The sequence below is a fragment of the Salmo salar genome, chromosome 06 (genome assembly GCF_965601325.2).
Source record: "Salmo salar chromosome 06, fSalSal1, whole genome shotgun sequence".
Classification (NCBI taxonomy): domain Eukaryota; kingdom Metazoa; phylum Chordata; class Actinopteri; order Salmoniformes; family Salmonidae; genus Salmo; species Salmo salar.
Window position 1 is genome coordinate 28,836,039 of NC_138296.1, and position 22,028 is coordinate 28,858,066.

The 22,028-nt window shown below is 40.9% G+C and overlaps 1 protein-coding gene across 1 annotated transcript in view; it reads right to left on the bottom strand.

Annotated features, from left to right (window-relative positions):
* LOC106606764 (uncharacterized) overlaps positions 1-9,654 on the bottom strand; it is a 51,883-nt gene extending 42,229 nt beyond the window's left edge. Inside the window, exon 1 of the mRNA XM_082976422.1 lies at positions 9,412-9,654. Coding sequence (XP_082832548.1) covers positions 9,412-9,538 — 127 coding nt within the window. The 5' untranslated portion in view covers positions 9,539-9,654. The remainder of the gene's footprint in view (positions 1-9,411) is intronic.
* Positions 9,655-22,028: the final 12,374 nt, after the last annotated feature.

Sequence of the window (22,028 nt, forward strand, 5' to 3'; positions counted from 1 at the left end):
TTTATTGATGCGAACAAAACACGGCACTCAGAAAACTAAACACGGGTTACAATAACCCGGCGCAAACCAGCCTGGAGTACACATACATTTACACATAACAATTCCACACACAGACATGGGGGGAAACAGAGGGTTATATGCAAGATGAGTAATGAGGGAATGCAAACCAGGTGTGCGGGAAAGCATGACAAAATAAATGGAAAATTAAAGGTGGATTGGCAATGGCTAGAAGACCGGTGAAGTCAACTGCCGAACGCCGCCCGAACAAGGAGAGGGACTGACCTCGGCGGAAGTCGTGACACTATCCCAGTTTGCACTCTTCTCTTGAAAAATATATCCTGCAAAGCCCACTTCATGGTTCTTGTGTTCATAGATCAGTTTGCCCATTTTATTTCTCCATTTGCCCTTTTATCATTTTTGCTAAAATTTGCTTCTCAACGCAGTTTGACCTAACATTGCCAAAATGCTTTATTTTCTGAAAAGCATCTTGGTGTTCTCCATTATGTACATACTTGCCATTCTAAGATGAAGTTCCCATCTTAATATGCTAAATATCACCTTTCCCATCACATAAATGTCCTTCCCGATAGGGCTATTTGGTTTATCTTTTCAATGTAGTCATAGACTAAGTGTCACTGATATAGAGAGGAGTAGGCAGTTGCAGGTTTAGAACTACTGAATTTATTTAAGCACCATAGATCAAAGTGGGACGAAACCCAAATTCTGTTGTGCTCAAAATATATATTCATTAACAAAAAGTCACAGGGCGATCCCAAAGTGCAAAATATAAAGTACTCAGGAAATGGTAGGAGAGATTCCTCTCAGAAAACAAGTAACATTTACAATGACAGACAAAGACAAATGACAGAGGGAGTATATATACAGTGATAGAGTGGGGATGGAACCAGGTGTGTAATGATGACAAGACAAGTCTGGGGTTGATGAGTGAAGGCAGTAGGTTCGGTAGCAGCTAGAATGCCGGCAACGCCGAACGCCTGAGCTGGACAGGAGAAGGCTACTCTGGACGGTTCTGACCTAGAATATGTGGACAACTACAAATACCTAGGTGTCTGGTTAGACTGTAAACTCTCCTTCCAGACACACATTAAGCATCTCCAATCCAAAATTAAATCTAGAATCAGCTTCCTATTTCGCAACAAAGACTCCTTCACTCATGCTGCCAAACATACCCTCGTAAAATTGACCATCCTACTGATCCTTGACTTCAGCGATGTCATTTACAAAATAGCCCCCAACACTCTACTCAGCAAACTGGATGTAGTCTATCACAGTGCCATCCGTTTTGTCACCAAAGCCCCATATACTACCCACCATTGCGACCTGTGTGCTCTCGTTGGCTGGCCCTCACTACATACTTGTCGCCAAACCCACTGGCTCCAGGTCATCTATAAGTCTTTGCTAGGTAAAGCCCCACCTTATCTCAGCTCATTGGTCACCATAGCATCTCCCACCCGTAGCACTCGCTCCAGCAGGTATATTTCACTGGTAACCCCCAAAGCCAACACTTCCTTTGGCTGCCTTTCCTTCCAGTTCTCTGCTGCCAATGACTGGAACGAATTGCAAAAATCACTGAAGCTGGAGATTTATATCTCCCACTCTAACTTTAAGCATCAGCTGTCAGAGCAGCTTACCGATCACTGTACCTGTACACAGCCAATCTGTAAATAGCACACCCAACTACCTCATCCCCATATTATTACTTACCCTCTTGCTCATTTGCACCACAGTATCTCTACTTGCACATCATCATCTGCACATATATTCCTCCAGTATTAATGCTAAATTGTAATTATTTTGCCTCTATGGCCTATTTATTGCCTACCTCCCTACTCTTCTACATTTGCACACACTGTACATAGATTTTTCATTTTTTTTCTATTGTGTTATTTACTGTACGTTTGTCTATGTGTAATTCTGTGTTGTTGTTTTTGTCACACTGCTTTGCTTTATCTTGGCCAGGTTGCAGTTGTAAATGAGAACTTGTTCTCAACTGACCTACCTGGTTAAATTGTGACACTAAGGTTAATTTGGTATTGATTGAATACTGTATTCACCTTGCATGTTCAGTTTTCTGTTGTTTAGCTGTTTAAATAAAGATGCAGTCATTTGTCACAGAGGGAAAAGACCCATTGAAATATAAATGATATTCTAGAACAGTGTTCAGGAGGAATGCATTTGAGATATGGTGTTTGGTGTAGATGCATTTGAGTTAAATGTTGAGTTTTGACCCATTTTCCCAGCTATGTAAACCCCCATTGCCTTTTCATTTGAGTCATTCCTATAGCTTCCTTTTGTTTTACGTTGCATGATACCTGTGATACCACCTCACTTCAAATAAACTTTTTATGAAAAAACACAATTTTACCTTGTTACTGTGAAAAAACACCACCTATGTACAGATAGCTAGAAAAAGCTCAGCCAAAACACCGTAAGTACTTAAAATGACTTGTAATCTATTGGTATATTATTAGAATCCCCATTAGCTGTTGTGAAAGCAGCAGCTACTCTTCCAGGGGTCCACATTAAACATGACATAATACAAAACATTTAACAATAACAGCGCGAACTACCAATCTGTGGTGAAGTGTCAATCGTTACAATCATTACTTTTGTAAATGTATTAAAATGTCTTACAATACTGAGACACTGGCTTTCAAGAACAAATCAATTTAGTGCAGTTGAAGTGATTTACTTCTAACATTCCACCAAAGTAACATCTCACCACTAATCTTCAGAGAAAAGGTACATTAAATTGAATACAAACATAAAAACACAGAATTTGAATTTTAGATTGATAACAATCATCAGTCACTATCATCTCTGTTTGTGCATACTTTACATTCTGTATATCTGGAGTGTTTTTGGTTCACACAAACGGACATGACCATAGTCACAGAAACTAGCTCCCACTGTTCAAATGGACCACAGATTTTAAACTTAATCAAAAGACTTCCCTGTTAATCAAAATACTTCCCTGAAAAGGCATGGTCCCCCACTGTGAGGAGCCTGGTCCTGCAGGCATGAAGGAGTATAAGCATGGCTTGAATGTAAGGTGCGTGGAGGTTCATAGGGGGAGAGTAGGTCTGACAGGTAGGCGGGTCCCCGATGCCATTTTGGGGTTTGTAGAGGAGCAGGAGAAACAGGTAGCCAATGGAGATCAACAAGGATGGGAGTGATGTGGGCAGATTTTTTAGTTTGTGTCAGTATCCTTGCGGCACTGTTTTGGATGAGCTGTAGTTTATGAATTGAATTTGCAGGCAGGCCCCCCAGTAAATGCATCTATTAGCTTTTCTGCGTCAGATGTGGTGAGAGAGGGTCTTAGTCGGGAAATGTTCTTCAGGTGAAAGAATTACGTTTTACAGTAGTGACTTATGTGGGAATTGAAAGGGAGAGAGCAGGGTAGAATTTCACACCCAAATTTGTGATGACTGATGTGAGTGGGATGATGTGGCCATCTATGGCAGGGCGGATGCTGCAGGAGTTGGTGGTCTGCTGGGGTATGCTTATCAGCATTGCTTCTGTCTTGCTGCTGTTGAGTTGGAGGAAGTTGTTCTGTATCCAAGATTTGACCTCTTCCAGACAGTTGGACAATATTGATAAAGCAGATGATGTGTCAGGATTTGTTTTCAAGTTCACCTGTGTGACGTCTGCATAGCAGTGGAATTGGACACTGTGTTGTCTGTAGATCTGATCAAGTGGCAGCATGTAGAGCAGGAAGAGGATAGGTTCTATCACCGACCCAAGTGGGACACCGCCGGTTAAGGTGGACTCCTCTGAACTTGCCTCACAAAGTGTGACGTACTAATTGCGGATAGTGAGGTAGGAGGTGAACCAATGGTATATTTGTTGTCAGAAATTCTCTCTCCTTTGCTTAATTCAACATAGTTACAGTACAGTAGCTACTGAATTAGCTCGCCATCCTGACTAACTTGCAATACCGATTTCCGAAACGTAGGTTCAAAGATTGTTGGAATGCAGCTTTTAGCACTACCAAGGGAGTTGTTACTCGACTTTGGACTCAAGGACTCTGACTCGAACTCAAGACACTCGACTTGGACTCAAGGATTCTGACTCGAACTCAAGAGACTCGACTTGGACTCAAGGACTCTGACTCGAACTCAAGAGACTCGACTTGGACTCAATGTTTAGTGACTTGACTACATCACTGCAGGGAAGAGACCTGTTTTGCTTATACCTAGCCCTTCTAAATGTCGGTCAAACATGAAATGGCAAATATTGTGTTGTGTGTTGGCTAATAATGTGGGTTGAGGGAGGGGAGGACATGTTAGCACTTTGTGACAGTTGTTTTGACAACACTGCAGTGCCACATAACTGTTCTAGTTCCAGAGCCGTATGGCATGTAGTAAAATGATATCCAACTCCTTAGGCTGCAGTATGTGCCGGTTGTCATCCTTCCTTTCAGGGACTGAGTTCAGTGGTGTGCCAGGCGTGTGGACTCTCTAGCTACATAATGGCATCAATTCTCTCAAAAACAAGAATTTGGTTGTTATTTGAATGGCAGGTGGCAGTTAAGATAATTGGATCAGTAAACAAAAGGTCACTGGTTCAAATCCACAAGAAGACTAAGTGAAAATCTGTCAATGTGCCCATGAGCAAGGCACTTAACAATAATTGCTTTGGATAACGGTGCCTACTAAAAACATTTTTATAGAAATATATTTAAGATGAACTGTGACAGTACAATTGAAGAACAACCCTGTGAGGCTAAAGTCTGAATGCTTGCTGACTTAGATAGTGACATTTGGACACGCTGTTTCATAACATAGTGGTTGTTTCAGAGGGCTCTATCTACCCTCCGTCCGGAAGAGGTTTCAGTCAGTGTGCCTATGTTATGAGGAAGCACCTGTTCCCTCAGTGTGGTGAATGGCATGGCTGGTTTCCTGTCTGTTACTGCTCATTACATAAATAATATCCGGTGTGGATACGTTCTACCACAAGGCCAAAATGTTCCCACTTTGTCTGTTATTTTAGTTTAATCATCATTCATTTGTATGTTAATCTATGCTTCTGTCCATCCATACATCAACATCAGTTTATGACAAATGATATGACAATGTAAACGATTATTGCAAATTTAGTTACTTGTTCAACAAATCATTAAAGACCTGCCACTCATCAGACCAGAGGACATTTCTCCAAAAAGTATGATCTTTGTCCCCATGTGCAGTTCCAAACCATAGTCAGCCTTTTTATGGAGGTTTTGGAGCAGTGGCTTCTTCCTTGCTGAGCGGCCTTTCAGGTTATGTCGATATAGGACTCATTTTACTGTGGATATAGATACTTTTGGACCTGTTTCCTCCAGCATCTTCAAAAGGTCCTTTGATGTTGTTCTGGGATTGATTTGCACTTTTCGCACCAAAGTACGTTCATCTCTAGGAGACAGAAAGCGTCTCCTTCCTGAGCGGTATGACGGCTGATTGGTCCCATGGTGTTTATACTTGCGTACTATTGTTTGTACAGATTAACATGGTACCTTCAGGCGTTTGGAAATTGCTCCCAAGGATGAACCAGACTTGTGGAGTTCTTCAATTTCTTTTCTCAGGTCTTGGCTGATTTCTTTTGATTTTCCTATGTTGTCAAGCAAGGAGGCACTGAGTTTGAAGGTAGGCCTTGAAATACATCAACAGGTACAACTCCAATTGACTCAAATGATGTCAATTAGCCTATGAAGCTGTTTAAAGGCACAGTCAACTTAGTGTATGTAAACTTCTGACCCACTGGAATTGTGATACGGTGAGTTATAAGTGAAATAATCTGTCTGTAAACAATTGTTGGAAAAATGTATTGTGTCATGCACAAAGTAGATGTCCTAACCAACTTGCCAAAACTATACTTTGTTAACAAGAAATTTATTTATTGGTTGAAAAACGAGTTTTAATGACTCCAACCTAAGTGTATGTAAACTTCCAACTTCAACTGTAACTCAAGAAAACAACAAGTATTTTTTCAATGTATATCTTTGGTATAAGGTCTGTGTAATGCACAGTTGGATATCAGTATTTGATATTTGTAATCAGTGCACTAAATCTGCACTAAATATTTTTGCATTGGGCCAGGTTTTGTCTTGTAAGCAGTCCGATGAGCAGTCACCTGGCACAGAGTCTGCTGAGGTTTCAGTAAGTATGTGCTGCCATGACCAGCATGTAGGCTGAGGTTTTTGTATTGGTGTATATCACTGTGGCTGCCCCCATACACAGTGACACACACCATTACAAAAACCCACGTCAAATGCTCCCACAGTAAAGGTAATGTATTTATGTGAAACATGTTTTTCATTTGCAGTCAAAATTTGACGTATGCCGAAACATCTATATGTGACAAATAATTCTACTTTAAAATGTCAATATGTTACTTTTTTTAATCCAGCCAATTCAATGTTTTTCCAAATATGATGAAAGAATCTAGTTCAAAGTTATGAACATAATTTTTAAAGAAAAGCGAGAATGTTTACGTGCAGACAGAATTCAATGGTTGTTCCAAATATGACATAAAAAGGAAAAGCATGAGACCAGCTAGTTTAAGATTATGGATTGTTTAATCTTAAGATTAAATATTCAACATAGCCCATAGTCATTATATCCAGAATTCATATAAGGTGTATTCAGAACATTCCAGTATGATCCGTCACTTAATACAGAGTCAGGAGAGGTAACCACTTGTACTGAGGTTTTTGTACTGGTGTATATCATTGTGGCCCCCAGTGTACACAGTGATACATGCCAGTACAACAACTCATGCCACATAATGTCACCCTCAATAAAACCATTTGTTATTTTATCTCCAACATTGACACCATAGTTTTCCCCAATAAACTTTCATTGACAATCAACTTTAAAAAATCTAGCATAATAGAATTGGAAATCATGTTTATGCATAAACTGGTTTTCCACTTCATACCAACTTTATGTCCAATTCTCATAGATAAATGTTTCTCCTTAATTAACAGATGATAAATATGTTGATGAAACAGTATAATTAAAGAACTACTATGAATATATCAAGCATGGTGAACCAAACGTATGAGAAACTCACACTACGCTCTTCACCTAGTTTCGCCCCTAATATACACTCTAAGCTCAGCATCAGTGTTAGAGAGGGGGAAGAGTTTTTGTCATGGGCTGTATCACTGTGGCCGTTATTCTGCACTGTGATACATCCCCGTACAAAACCCCCTCTCCTGTCTAGACTGGGAATTTACACTGTAGTGAGGGAAGCTGTGTGAAACATCAGACATCGTTGCCTTTTCTCTCAATATCAAAAGGAAGCATCTGTTGTGTTCTGTACAATATTGTTTCCCAACAATTCATTATGAACAATATGGTTTAACGTCTTTATGGAGGAAACATAAAAGTGTCTCATCAATCATTGATATAGCCTACCAACTAACCTCAGATGGATCACTTGACATTGCTATACCTGTATATCAGTAGTTGGCAATATAGAATGTTTCTAAATGAACTTACAGTAGAAGGAATACTCTTTGGACTAAGGCAGTGTTTGATATGACTATAATAGGAGACTTGGTATTTGATACCTCCTGTAAATAAAGCTATATGTCTGGACAACTTGATAACCATGATTGTTACATCTGAAATGTCAGGATAGACCACCTTTAAAGAGTGCTACTGTATATTTATATGGACAGGCATGTCAGAAAAACAAACATGATTGTCATACAACAATTTGGCTAAAAACAGCACAGTAGGAATCAGTATGAAATCAGAAACATAGGACACAATAGCAGAATAGCAACCAATACTGGAATGGAGAAAATGAAGATGAGAATATGACCATTCAAATTCATAGCAGTGAAATGCTCTCCCATATGGGTCCAGAGTGCAGTCAGTGTGCAGACAGTACAATTCTGTCAACCCTCATGTCCATGGAGGGGTTTTTGTATTGATGTTGATCACTGTGGCCATTCCCATACACAGTGACTCACACCATTACAAAAACCCATGTCACACACAGCCACAGAATCCTCCGTTAAACTCACTGAAACCTCCAATGTCTCCATGTGGACAATGATTTTTCCAATCCTACATCATTTACAACAACCATTTAAGCTCAATTCAAGCAAATGTTTTGATCACATGATTTACAGCGTACAGAAAATAGTTGTTCCCCAGTGTATACCTGTTTTAAAGTTTTTAATGTTGAGATTTCTTTGTCTGAAGTAGGCCTAAAGAGTATGGACATTTGTTTGAGTTGATAATGTGTATAAATGTACCAGCACGTTTAGGTTAGCTGCCTATAGACAATTAGAATATATATGTCTGTGTTCCTTAGCTGTCAGCACTCTCACACTCTGTGCTTGGTAGAGGTGGTAGGTTTTTGTCATGGACTGTATCATTGTGACCCGCTATATGGCACAGTGGTTTAACCCTGTACAAAAACCTCCCCACCACTCTGTGCAGGGCCAAAGATGGAATAAACATGTGTGTCACGGTTGTCGTAAGGAGAAGTGGACCAAAGTGCAGCGTGTGTGTCGTTCAACATTTTATTTTCACTGTGAAACTTTGCAATACATACACAAATAAACTGAACGAACAAAAACAACAAACCGTGATGCAGAGTAGAAACATACACTAACTCAGAAATAATCTCCCACAAACCCAGATGTAAAAAAAACCCTACTTAAGTATGATCTCCAATTTGAGACAACGAGGACCAGCAGCCTCTAATTGGAGATCATCCCAAACAAAACCCAACATAGAAATAGAAAACTAGAACCTGACAACATAGAAATAGAAAACATAGAATAGAACAAAGAACTACAAATCTTGAATGCCCACCCAAATCACACCCTGGCCTAACCAAAATAGAGAAACAAAATGTCTCTCTCAGGTCAGGGCGTGACAATGTGCAACTTTTCAAAACAACCATAAGATGATTTATTGATTTTAATCTGATGAACATTATGTCAAATGATGTTTTACTACTTATAACTATTTTATTAGTTTGGGCTTTCAGCTTTTGCTCTGTCAGGCATTTTGACCATAACAAGGAAGAACCTCGCTGGGACAGTTTTATAGACAGTGATTAAATTCATTTTTAGTTCTTATATAAAATGTAAAAATACTGCTTTTTTTTATTTAAAACAAATACATTCTGTTGTCAGAATCCAATAGTTGGAGTAGCTATTTAAATGTTTTATCTTGTAATTGCATATGATATAGTAGGTAGCCATTCCACTACAGTGGTTTTTGTTAAGGCGTGCAACACTGTGCCTCCGTAGTTATCACGATGACACACAGCCATACAAAAACCTCCCCGCACACCAGAGACCAATACATCTATCAGGTACCTGTCATATCTCCCTGGAGTCATCACAAATCTCTCTGATACAATAAATTATCTTATTTTTACCTTGGAAATTTGTCTTTAGCCAGTAGAGTTGATCTTGTCTGATTTTATAATCCAAATGTATATGAAGAAATGCCAATCCGTTCTCACCGTCCATTGTGGATAAAGGATAGAGTGCACAGATGAGCATATATAATTATAAAACTTAAAGAGTGAGTTGTGCATCATCTCTTTAGGTTGTAAAATAAATGTTCTTTGCACTACAGGAGTATGAATGAGAATTTGTAAGAATGTGGAGTGTTACATGTTATTGTACAGTATTGAGACGTCATACTGTAGAACAGTGTTATTCTAAGAAGGGGCAGTGACCCCTAGGTGGGTGACAGAGGTATTGCGTGTGCATATGTGGCGTAGTTTTTACTGGGTGGTTTTGGAGTAGCTGCCCCAGCAATTTCAGTCACATTGACTCTCGAGCACAATAATAAACAGCAGAGTGTTCTGATCTCAGACTCTTGGCCTCTATGAACTGGGTACTTGTGGAGACGTCCTCAGTCAGGGTGAACTGGCCTTTCAGGGAGTCTGGTGCATCTGTTGAACCAGACTTATTTCTCCTAATCCACTCCAGAGCTTTGCCTGGTTTCTGCCTTATCCAGTTCATGTAGTAGCTTGTCATGTCAAACCCAAAGATTTTACTGGACAATTTAACAGTTTCACCTGAGAAGGTGACTGATCCATCTCATCACAGCAAATTCCTGCAAACATTACGGCGGTCATTCAAAAAATTATTAATTCAACAAATGTAACTTTCTTGGTGAAAATGTACTGGATTCATTCTCACCCAATATTCATACTAGTGTAAAAAATACCAAACCCACAGGTATTCATAATCTGGTTTCTGAAATGTCACATAACTCTAGTAACTATTGTATGAGTTGAATGATGAGTTGGCAACATGCTGCTTTATATACAGAGGGGGAAGGGAAGTAAGTTTGCATAGCTCGCCCTCTGGAGGTTGGCCACAGCTGGCACTGGGCTATTAACCTTATCTCCTGTAGGTTCTACACCTATCACTGAAATTGTTTTACCATTTATTACACAATGCATAGGATAGACTTTTTCCATCTTATCCATCATTTCATTCCATATTCAAAAAGTCTATTATTATGGTAAAAAATACTTCCTTCATGGTGTGACTTCAGATTACCACTAGATGATAGTGTTTAGCTGGTTTACAAGAGCTGCTGTCCTCAAGCTCCCTGTAGTTGTTAGCAGAAGAAGCCTCATGCGCTGAATACAAGTGTTGCTGTGAATAGCAGCTCTGATGCCTGGCAGCCTGTTAGTCTCCAGTAGCATTTACACACATAGTAAGTGACCTGTATTGAAGTCAGTGGTTCCCAACATTTTTTTAAACGTGGTACACCTTGATGGGATATATAATTCTGTGGCACACCTAAAACTTCCCTATTGATTTATTTAGTAGTAATAACCTCTCTCATCTGATCCATACTGCAAATCATTTATTTTCTGTGACAAATGTTTTCTATCGATGAAATAGGGTTTGTTTGAAATATTTTTCAGTTTCTTACTCATGATGGTGAATTTGTGTGTACCCCTTTAAAATCCTTAATCGATTGACCTGTGTGTCAATGTAATTAACATAATACATCAATATAAATCTGTCAGTTTAAGATAGAGGGAAGAACTACACTGTTTGTATTCTGCCATATTCCCAGTCACCTTGCCATGGTTTAATGCAGTAGTTTGCACTTTCAGTTTTGTGTGAATGTTACCATCTATCCACGGTTGTAGAATAATAGTGAAGACATCAAAACTATGCAATAACACATGGAATCATGTAGTAACCAAAAATGTGTTAATCAAAATATATTTTAGATTCTTCAAAGTAGCCACCCTTTGCCTTGATGACAGCTTTGCACACTCTTGGCATTCAGTCAACCAGCTTCATGAGGAATGCTTTTCCAACAGTCTTGAAGGAGTTCCTACATATGCTGAGCACTTGTTGGCTGCATTTCCTTCACTCAGCGTTCATCCCAAACCATCTCAATTGGGTTGAGGTCAGGTGATTGTGGAGGCGAGGTCATCTGATGCAGCACTCCATCACTCTCCTCCTTGGTCAAATAGCCCTTACACATCCTGGAGGTGTGTTTTGGGTCATTGTCCTGTTGAAAAACAAATGATTGTCCCACTAAGTTTAAACCAGATGGGATGGCGTATCACTGCAGAATGCTGTGGTAGCCATGATAGTTAACCCTTGTGTGGTGTTCATATTTTTGTTATTCATCCAATGTTCGCAGGTCTGATGGACCCACAACATTATTCGGTTTTTAAAACAATATAGCCACAACAATTTACATACAAATACTTAATTCTTAATACTTAGATGTTGACTTATATCAATTACCAGCAATACAGACAGCATACATGGTTAATATTTGCCATTTACCTATGCTAGATAACATTTAGCAATAAAAGTGCTATTCGTTCTACATTTTTTACATACAATGTTTTATAGAAATTATAAATTAGCCCCATTGAACATAAATTAAAGCCGGTCTACACACCACATGAGGGACATATTTTGTGTGTGTTGCAAATGCATTTCTTGTATTTGATGCATGTGTACTGTGTCTTCCTGTCCTTCTTGGGTCCACACACATCACAGCGCTTCTTCTTGTTGCTACGAGCTGCAATCTAGAATGATGAAAACACTTAGTTCAGGAATTTTACCAACATTGCACTCATTCACTCACTCACTCACTCACTCACTCACTCACTCACTCACTCACTCACTCACTCACTCACTCACTCACTCACTCACTCACTCACTCACTCACTCACTCACTCACTCACTCACTCACTCACTCACTCACTCACTCACTCACTCACTCACTCACTCACTCACTCACTCACTCACTCACTCACTCACTCACTCACATATATAGTTACAGCAGGCCAAGGTAAGAGAGTCAGACACACACATGCAACATCACTCACACTTACTTCCGGTATTGGAGTTGTTGGTTCTGTGGGTTGGGCAGATGGGGAACCAGCATCCCCCTCCTGAATCCTCCTCACAGGGGTCCTTGGGATATGTTGCCTCCTCTGGATTTGAGGTCTTACCAATGCCTTGCCCAGCTCTTCGAGAAAGAGCTGTCACTTCTGGAGCTTCCCTCTGTTCCAATCTGGGTTCAACACCATCCAAATGACAATTGCGTTGTACGCCGAGATGTCCAAGATGTTGAATATCTCAAGTGGCCAGTGTAGGGTTCTGCTTTTGCAGCTGCAGCCAGTCACCAGCTTGTCTAAATTGTCCACCCCTCCTTTTGTGGCATTGTAATCCATTATGATTTCTAGTTTTTGATGTTCCTGGCCACAGATTCTCCAATTACTATGCAGCGTACTCATAAGTACCACATTTTTGCCTTTCTTTGGCACGTAGAACACTAGGGGCGTGTCGGCCGTTAACACAAACTTAGAGGATTTGATAGGTCTGTTCCGTATATTCAACAGTTGAGGTAGTGTTCCTATCATTGTCAGCTTCCTCTTGAGGAGCTCCTGTCCCAGCTTGTGCGAAATAAAAAAGTTATCACGTGATGTTGTGGTCAGAGTCCCTGTGTCACATCCAGAACAACTCACATCCCTTGGTTCTTCTCAGGGGCTCCTGCATCTGACTTCCCCTTATACACTTACAAGTTCCACACATATGATGAAGCAGCATCACAGGCAGCCCAGATATTGATTCCACATTTTGTAGGGGCAGCAGCCACTAAATGGCATAAGCTGCTCATTAACAGTACTGTTGGGCCCAGGGTTGTAAAACAGGGGACCTAATTGTTCCACTCTGACCTGATTGCAGCTAGCTTGTCTTTCTGCTGCCGAGCTGGTCTGGTGTCTCGGTTTTTGAAGTGGGTAATCCTGAAAATAATGTGGAAGTTTTCCAGAGACATTGTTACACGGAAAACTTCTCTGCCAGTGTATTCTGTGGATTCCCCATTGGATATGAAAACGCCAGCAGGGATAAGAACACCAAAGTATGCATTTAAAGGAGTCCAAAAACACATCTTCCCTGCAAATTAGTGCAGTCCAGAATAATTTTCTGGGTGGTGTCTGGGATGAACAGTTCAAAAATAATACCTTTTGTCCTGCACATGAGTAACCACCATCCGCGTCTGCCCTGGTTGCATCCTTATCAAATTGGCAGCCATGCGGGGTGGCTCATTCCTTGGGCAAGAAGACCATTCAATTTCACAATTTTTTTACATCCATATTTCTCCTCCTGCAGGCTGCTGATGAGCTGGTTGCTGACAGGCTGGTCCTGGGGCTGGCTGAGGGTCAATCTCATCCTCTTCTTCCAACTCACTATCAGACTCCGAATTGACAGAGACATGATCCTCATATTTGGAAAGTGGAAGATGCTCCTTCCACACTAGCTTCTCTCCACACTAGCTTCTCTCTCCTTTTTGCCATACTGATTGATTGTGGTAAGGAGCCACACATGCAAAGCTATTTATTTGTTGTTTCCCTCCCCCAATTTGCACCTGGCTGGGGTAGAGTGTGGGAAAATACTGAATTGTTTACAATGTATCGAAATAATGTATTGAAATAACATTGTGAAGGTTCCCGCAAGATATTGTGTAGTTTCACACACTACAAAGGGTAAAGAGTACAAGAAAAGCGGGGGACAGGCAGACAGGCAGGGAGACAGGCAGTTTCTTGGTGCTGTGTTGAAAAAGCAGGTCCAGGGAGGAGGAAGACAGAGTGAAGGCACACAGCAAATATTTTTGTTAAATTTTTACTTGTTTTCACCTACACACGCACACTTTTCCACGCTTTTATAAACCTCGGGTGCAGTGGACCCAAACACCCATGTAATATACTGTAAATGTGTGTAGGGGGGTTGAACAGGGTGCATTAAATGAAAATGTGTTATTTTACATGCTCGCACATCTGAGCTATCTTTTTTGCAAGTGCATGGTAACAGTTGAATAAAATGAGAAAAAAGAAGAAACCCGCACACTGCTCTTGATAGTATCACTGCTCTTTAATAAGCTTTACGTATCGGCCTCACAGCCTTCGTCAGAGCTTTTGTGAGTTAAAAAAAAGCACCCTTATGTAGACCTAGCCCCACCCACATCCGGAACGGTACTGTATACAGCGGTGTTTGTCAGACGAGTAGACATCCCGAAAATCGCATAGCGTCCCAATGGATTGGCTACAAGATGAGACTCTCATAAACAGCATTAACACAATGGTGTTTTCCATTTGTTCTACGACGCCCACAAGTCTCACAAAGGTAACCTGGTACCGGTAAAAAAATTCATGGAATATGGAACTATTGTTGTGCCAACAAAAACAAAAGGGGTTAAATGTAAAAAAATATATACTGCTCAAAAAAATAAAGGGAACACTTAAACAACACATCCTAGATCTGAATGAAAGAAATAATCTTATTAAATATTTTTTTTCTTTACATAGTTGAATGTGCTGACAACAAAATCACACAAAAATAATCAATGGAAATCCAATTTATCAACCCATGGAGGTCTGGATTTGGAGTCACACTCAAAATTAAAGTGGAAAACCACACTACAGGCTGATCCAACTTTGATGTAATGTCCTTAAAACAAGTCAAAATGAGGCTCAGGAGTGTGTGTGGCCTCCACGTGCCTGTATGACCTCCCTACAACGCCTGGGCATGCTCCTGATGAGGTGGCGGATGGTCTCCTGAGGGATCTCCTCCCAGACCTGGACTAAAGCATCCGCCAACTCCTGGACAGTCTGTGGTGCAACGTGGCGTTGGTGGATGGAGCGAGACATGATGTCCCAGATGTGCTCAATTGGATTCAGGTCTGGGGAACGGGCAGGCCAGTCCATAGCATCAATGCCTTGCTCTTGCAGGAACTGCTGACACACTCCAGCCACATGAGGTCTAGCATTGTCTTGCATTAGGAGGAACCCAGGGCCAACCGCACCAGCATATGGTCTCACAAGGGGTCTGAGGATCTCATCTCGGTACCTAATGGCAGTCAGGCTACCTCTGGCGAGCACATGGAGGGCTGTGCGGCCCCCCAAGGAAATGCCACCCCACACCATGACTGACCCACCGCCAAACCGGTCATGCTGGAGGATGTTGCAGGCAGCAGAACGTTCTCCACGGCGTCTCCAGACTCTGTCACGTCTGTCACATGCTCAGTGTGAACCTGCTTTCATCTGTGAAGAGCACAGGGCGCCAGTGGCGAATTTGCCAATCTTGGTGTTCTCTGGCAAATGCCAAACGTCCTGCACAGTGTTGGGCTGTAAGCACAACCCCCACCTGTGGACGTCGGGCCCTCATACCACCCTCATGGAGTCTGTTTCTGACCGTTTGAGCAGACACATGCACATTTGTGCCCTGCTGGAGGTCATTTTGCAGGGCTCTGGCAGTGCTTCTCCTGCTCCTCCTTGCACAAAGGCAGAGGTAGCGGTCCTGCTGCTGGGTTGTTGCCCTCCTACGGCCTCCTCCACGTCTCCTGATTTACTGGCCTGTCTCCTGGTAGCGCCTCCATGCTCTGGACACTACGCTGACAGACACAGCAAACCTTCTTGCCATAGCTCGCATTGATGTGCCATCCTGGATGAGCTGCACTACCTGAGCCACTTGTGTGGGTTGTAGACTCCGTCTCATGCTACCACTAGAGTGAAAGCACCGCCAGCATTCAAAAGTGACCAAAACATCAGCCAGGAAGCATAGGAACTGAGAAGTGGTCTGTGGTCCCCGCCTGCAGAACCACTCCTTTATTGGGGGTGTCTTGCTAATTGCCTATAATTTCCACCTGTTGTCTATTCCATTTGCACAACAGCATGTGAAATTTATTGTCAATCAGTGTTGCTTCCTAAGTGGACAGTTTGATTTCACAGAAGTGTGATTGACTTGGAGTTACATTGTGTTGTTTAAGTGTTCCCTTTATTTTTTTGAGCAGTGTATATATCTAAAACATTATGAGCTTTCTTATACACTATATATACAAAAGTATATGGACACCCTTCAAATAAGTGGTTTTCGCTATTTCACCAACACCAGGTGTCACGACATGGCCCTCCCTCTCCTCACCATAAGTCTTATGACTTTACGACAGGTCATAAATACCTGGTAGAAACTGCCATGCAGTATTGAGGGAGAGAGTCTACCAGCACAAAGAGCTTCTCTTTGTTCAAAACTCCTAATTCCCAAAATGGGAGAACTAAACAATATTTATATTTTTGAGAATGTGGGAATGGTCTGTGGACACTTAAGGGACAGTCATGTCAAGTGTGTTTCATTTGGTGACATCGTGAAGGACAGGAAACACACATAACTATGTCTCTTAAAGTGTACATTTCCCAGCTGTCTGGTTAACATATAAATATTGTGAAACGTATGTGATTAAACATGAAACTATTTGTGAAAAGATGTATTGTGAAGTTAAATGAGAGTATGGATTATCATATAAAGATGAACTAGTCATTGGCCACACCCCCGTGAGCCCAGACATCACATTAGGCGTTATAGAACCACCCCCTTTTTCCACAGAGTATAAAACCCATTTCCTACAAAATATACATTGAATCAGAGAACGCCGGGACAGAGTCCCCACGTTGGTTTGGCTACAATTCTATAGACCATTAGACCATTCAGCTGTAGTTTTGGCTACACGGCTGGAAATGGTTAAAGTTCGACAGCCATAGGCAATGTCCCTAAGCTTCCCATCTTGCTTTTGATAAAGAACTGCTCCCAAGCCTTGGTGTGACGCATCAGTGTGTACAACAAATGGCTGAGTGAAATCAGGGAAACCTAAGACTGGTGTGTGAAGCAAACACTCAATCAGCTGTTCAAGTGCCTGTTGATGCTGGTCAGTCCACAGGATTGGCTTGTTTGAGGGCACCACATGACTTACTTTCTTTGTTTTTGTTTTCCGTGGGTGGTCAGGTAATTTCTCTGAATCTGCTTTTAGGAGGTCATACAGGCAGCTGGCCCTCCTAGAAAAGTCTTTGATGTACTGTCTGTAGTAAGTGAGTAAACCAAGCATTTTTCTGAGCTGGCCCACAGTCTCTGGTCTGATTTCTTTCAATGCTCTTACTGCTTCAAATTCGGCTGGGTCAACTCGGCTGCCCTCTGCAGACACTATTCTTCCCAAATAACGGACCTGGGGTTTAACCTGTTATGGCTAGGGGGCAGTATTTTCACGGCTGGATAAAAAACGTACCCGATTTAATCTGATTATTACTCCTGCCCAGAAACTAGAATATGCATATAATTATTAGCTTTGGATAGAAAACACTCCAAAGTTTCTAAAACTGTTTGAATGGTGTCTGTGAGTATAACAGAACTCATTTGGCAGGCCAAAACCTGAGAGATTCCTTTACAGGAAGTGGCCTGTCTGACCATTTATTGGCTTTCTTTGACATCTCTTTCCAAAACAAAGGATCTCTGCAGTAACGTGACACTTCCCACGGCTCCCATAGGCTCTCAGAGCCCGGGAAAAAGCTGAATGTCGTCATTCCAGCCCCAGGCTGAAACACATTATCGCCTTTGTCAAGTGGCCGATCAGGGGACAGTGGGCTTAGGCGCGTGCACTGGTCGCCCCCGTCTTTCTTTTTTTCCCTCTATTTACCGAAACGCAGATTCCCGGTCGGAATATTATCGCTTTTTTACGAGATAAATTGCATAAAAATTGATTTTAAACAGCGGTTGACATGCTTCGAAGTACGGTAATGGAATATTTAGAATTTTTTTGTCACGAAATGCACCATGCTCGTAACCCTGATATACCATTTCGGATAGTGTCTAGAACGCACGAACAAAACGCCGCTGTTTGGATATCTAATAAGCTCTATCCATATCTAATAATCCGCTCTATCCATATCTAATAAGTATATGCATATTCTAGTTACTGGGTAGGAGTAGTAACCAGATTAATAAATCGGGTACGTTTTTTATCCAGCGGTGTAAATACTGCCCCCTAGCCCTAAGAGGTGAAAGGAAATATCAGTCCTTAGATCAACATTGGACTCTCTCCTAACACAGGACGCTGAAAAGAAAATGAGATTTGTCAAGCAAAAGCTATATAAACATGGCGATAAGCCAGGAAAGTACTTGGCGTACCTAGCTAAAAAGAGAGCTGACTCACAGTCAATTGCGGCTATTACTGATTCTGATGGCAATCATTTATATGAAAATAAATTGATAAATGACTCATTTAAGAAATTATATGCAAATCTATATGCCTCAGAACTGGGTTAGGGGAAAACTCAGTTGGTAGAGCATGGTGTTTGCAACGCCAGGGTTGTGGGTTCGATTCCCACGGGGGGCCAAGTACAAAAAAATAAATAAATAAATAAATAAAATAAATAAATAAATTGTATGAAATGAAAATGAAATGTATGCATTCACTACTGTAAGTCGCTCTGGATAAGAGCGTCTGCTAAATGACTAAAATGTAAATGTAACTGCCAAATGACGCACCCAAGTTAATGGAGAACTTATTTTCTAAGATTGAGCTCCCTACTATCTCCGAAGAACAGAGTTCTCTCCTTAACCTGTTATGGCTAGGGGGCAGTATTTTCACGGCTGGATAAAAAACGTACCCGATTTAACCTCTATGGGCTAGGTGGGACGCAAGCGTCCCACCCGTGGTGCACTCCATCAACAGCAGGTGCATTTCAAGAGCGGCAAATTTGAATCCAAATAAATGTCAAAATTCAAATTTTTCAAACATACAACTATTTTACACCCTTTGAAAGATAAACATCTCCTTAATCTAACCACGTTTTCCGATTTCAAAAAGGTTTTACGGCGAAAGCATAAATTTAGAGTATGTTAGGACAGTACATTTACAAGAGTTGTGTGTAATGTTGTGCCAATTCAAAGACAGGCGTCACCAAAACCATAAAATCAGCTAAAATTATGCACTAACCTTTTACAATCTCCAACAGATGACACTCCTAGGACATTATGTTAGACAATGCATGCATTTTTAGTTCTATCAAGTTCATATTTATATCCAAAAACAGCGTTTTACTGTGGCGTTGATGTTCAGGAAATCGTTTCCCTCCAATAACCGGCATTCAAGTCAGCACCACAAATTAAATAATTAAAATTAGAAAACATTGGTAAAATATTATATTGTCATTTAAAGAATTATAGATTTACATCTCTTGAACGCAATCAACTTGCCAGATTTAAAAATAACCTTACTGGGAAATCACACATTGCAATAATCTGAGCACTGCGCCCAGAAAAATACGCGTTGCGATACAGACTAGCCGCCATGTTGGGGAGATCTAAAATCGAAAATACTATGTAAATAATCCATTACCTTTGATTCTCTTCATCAGATGTCACTTCCAGGTATCACAGGTCCATAACGAATGTAGTTTTGTTCAAAAAAGCTCATCATTTATGTCCAAAAATCTCCGTCTTGTTAGCACATGATCTAAGCCCGCCGGACTTCACTTCATGAACGAGGGGAAAAAATATATTTACGTTCGTTCAAACATGTCAAACGTTGTATAGCATAAATCATTAGGGCCTTTTTTAACCAGAACATGAATAATATTCAAGGTGGACAAATGCATTCTCTTTTATAACGTATTGGAACGAGGGTACCCAACATGAACTCGCGCGCCAGGTGTCCAATGGGCCATCATCGTTCCATGGCTCTTGTTCGGTCAGATCTCCCTCCAGAAGACTCAAAACACTTTGTAAAGGCTGGTGACATCTAGTGGAAGCAATAGGAAGTGCCAAAATATTCCTCAGCCCCTGTGTTTTTCAATGGCATAGGTTTAAAGGTAATACAACACATCAGGTATCCACTTCCTGTCAGAATCTGTCTCAGGGTTTTGCCTGCCAAATGAGTTCTGTTATACTCACAGACACCATTCAAACAGTTTTAGAAACTTTAGGGTGTTTTCTATCCATATATAATAAGTATATGCATATTCTAGTTACTGGGTAGGATTAGTAACCAGATTAAATCGGGTACATTTTTTTATCCAGCCGTGCAATACTGCCCCCTAGCCCTAACAGGTTAATCTGGTTACCACTCCTACCCAGTAACTAGAATATGCATATACTTATTACATATGGATAGAAAACACCCTAAAGTTTCTAAATCTGTTTGAATGGTGTCTGTGAGTATAACAGAACTCATATGGCAGGCCAAAATCTGAGAAGGTTTCATTCAGGAAGTGGCCTGTCTGACAAGGTGTCGTTCTTCTTGTCTCTGTTTATTGAAGAGTGAGGATCTTAGCTGTCCCGTGACACTTCCTACGGCTGCCATAGGGTCTCATAAGGCGGTAAAAAGCTGAATCGTGGCTTTGCAGGCTCTGGCTGAAAAAAAGTAGCGCGTTTGGGTAGTGGCTGGTTACAGTACTGTGAGACTCAGGCTCGTGCCCGCGTCGACCGAAAGCTTTGTTTACTTTCCTCTGTTTAGCTAAATGGACATTCCCGGTCGGAATATTATCGCTTTTTTACGAGAAAAATGGCATAAAAATCGATTTTAAACAGCGGTTGACATGCTTCGAAGTACGGTAATGGAATATTTAGAAATCTTTTGTCACGAATTGCGCCATGCGCGCGACCCTTATTTACCCTTTCAGATAGTGTCTGGAACGCACGAACAAAACGCCGCAATTTGGATATAACGATGGATTATTTTGGACCAAACCAACATTTGTTATTGAAGTAGCAGTCCTGGGAGTGCATTCTGACGAAGACAACAAAAGGTAATCAAACTTTTCTAATAGTAAATCTGATTTTGGTGAAGGCTAAACCTGCCGGGTGTCTAAATAGCTAGGTCGTGATGCCTGGGCTATGTACTTAGAATATTGCAAAATGTGCTTTCACCAAAAAGCTATTTTAAAATCGGACATATCGAGTGCATAGAGGAGTTCTGTATCTATAATTCTTAAAATAATTGTTATGCTTTTTGTGAACGTTTATCGTGAGTAATTTAGTAAAATGTTAGCAAATTTCTCCGGAAGTTTGCGGGGGGTATGCTAGTTCTGAACGTCACATGCTAATGTAAAAAGCTGTTTTTTGATATAAATATGAACTTGATTGAACAAAACATGCATGTATTGTATAACATAATGTCCTAGGTGTGTCATCTGATGAAGATCATCAAAGGTTAGTGCTGCATTTAGCTGTCTTCTGGGTTTTTGTGACATTATATGCTAGCTTGAAAAATGGGTGTCTGATTATTTCTGGCTTGGTACTCTGCTGACATAATCTAATGTTTTGCTTTCGTTCTAAAGCCTTTTTTAAATCGGACAGTGTGGTTAGATAAAGGAGAGTCTTGTCTTTAAAATGCTGTGAAATAGTCATATGTTTGAAAAATTGAAGTTTTTGTATTTTTGCGGAATTTGTAATTCGCGCCACGCCTATCATTGGATATTGGAGCAGGTGTTCCGCTAGCGGAACGTCTAGATGTAAGAGGTTAATGCCCCTATTACTGAGAAAGAGATAATGTTCGCAATTAAGAATCTGCAAAATGGTAAGGCCCCAGGACCAGACGGGTTTTGTAGTGAGTTCTATAAGGAGTTCCATGGCCTGATCCTTGAGCCATTGCGTGATATGTTTAACCACTCATTTTCAAATGACCAGCTCCCCCAAACGCTGCGAGAAGCCAACATATCACTTA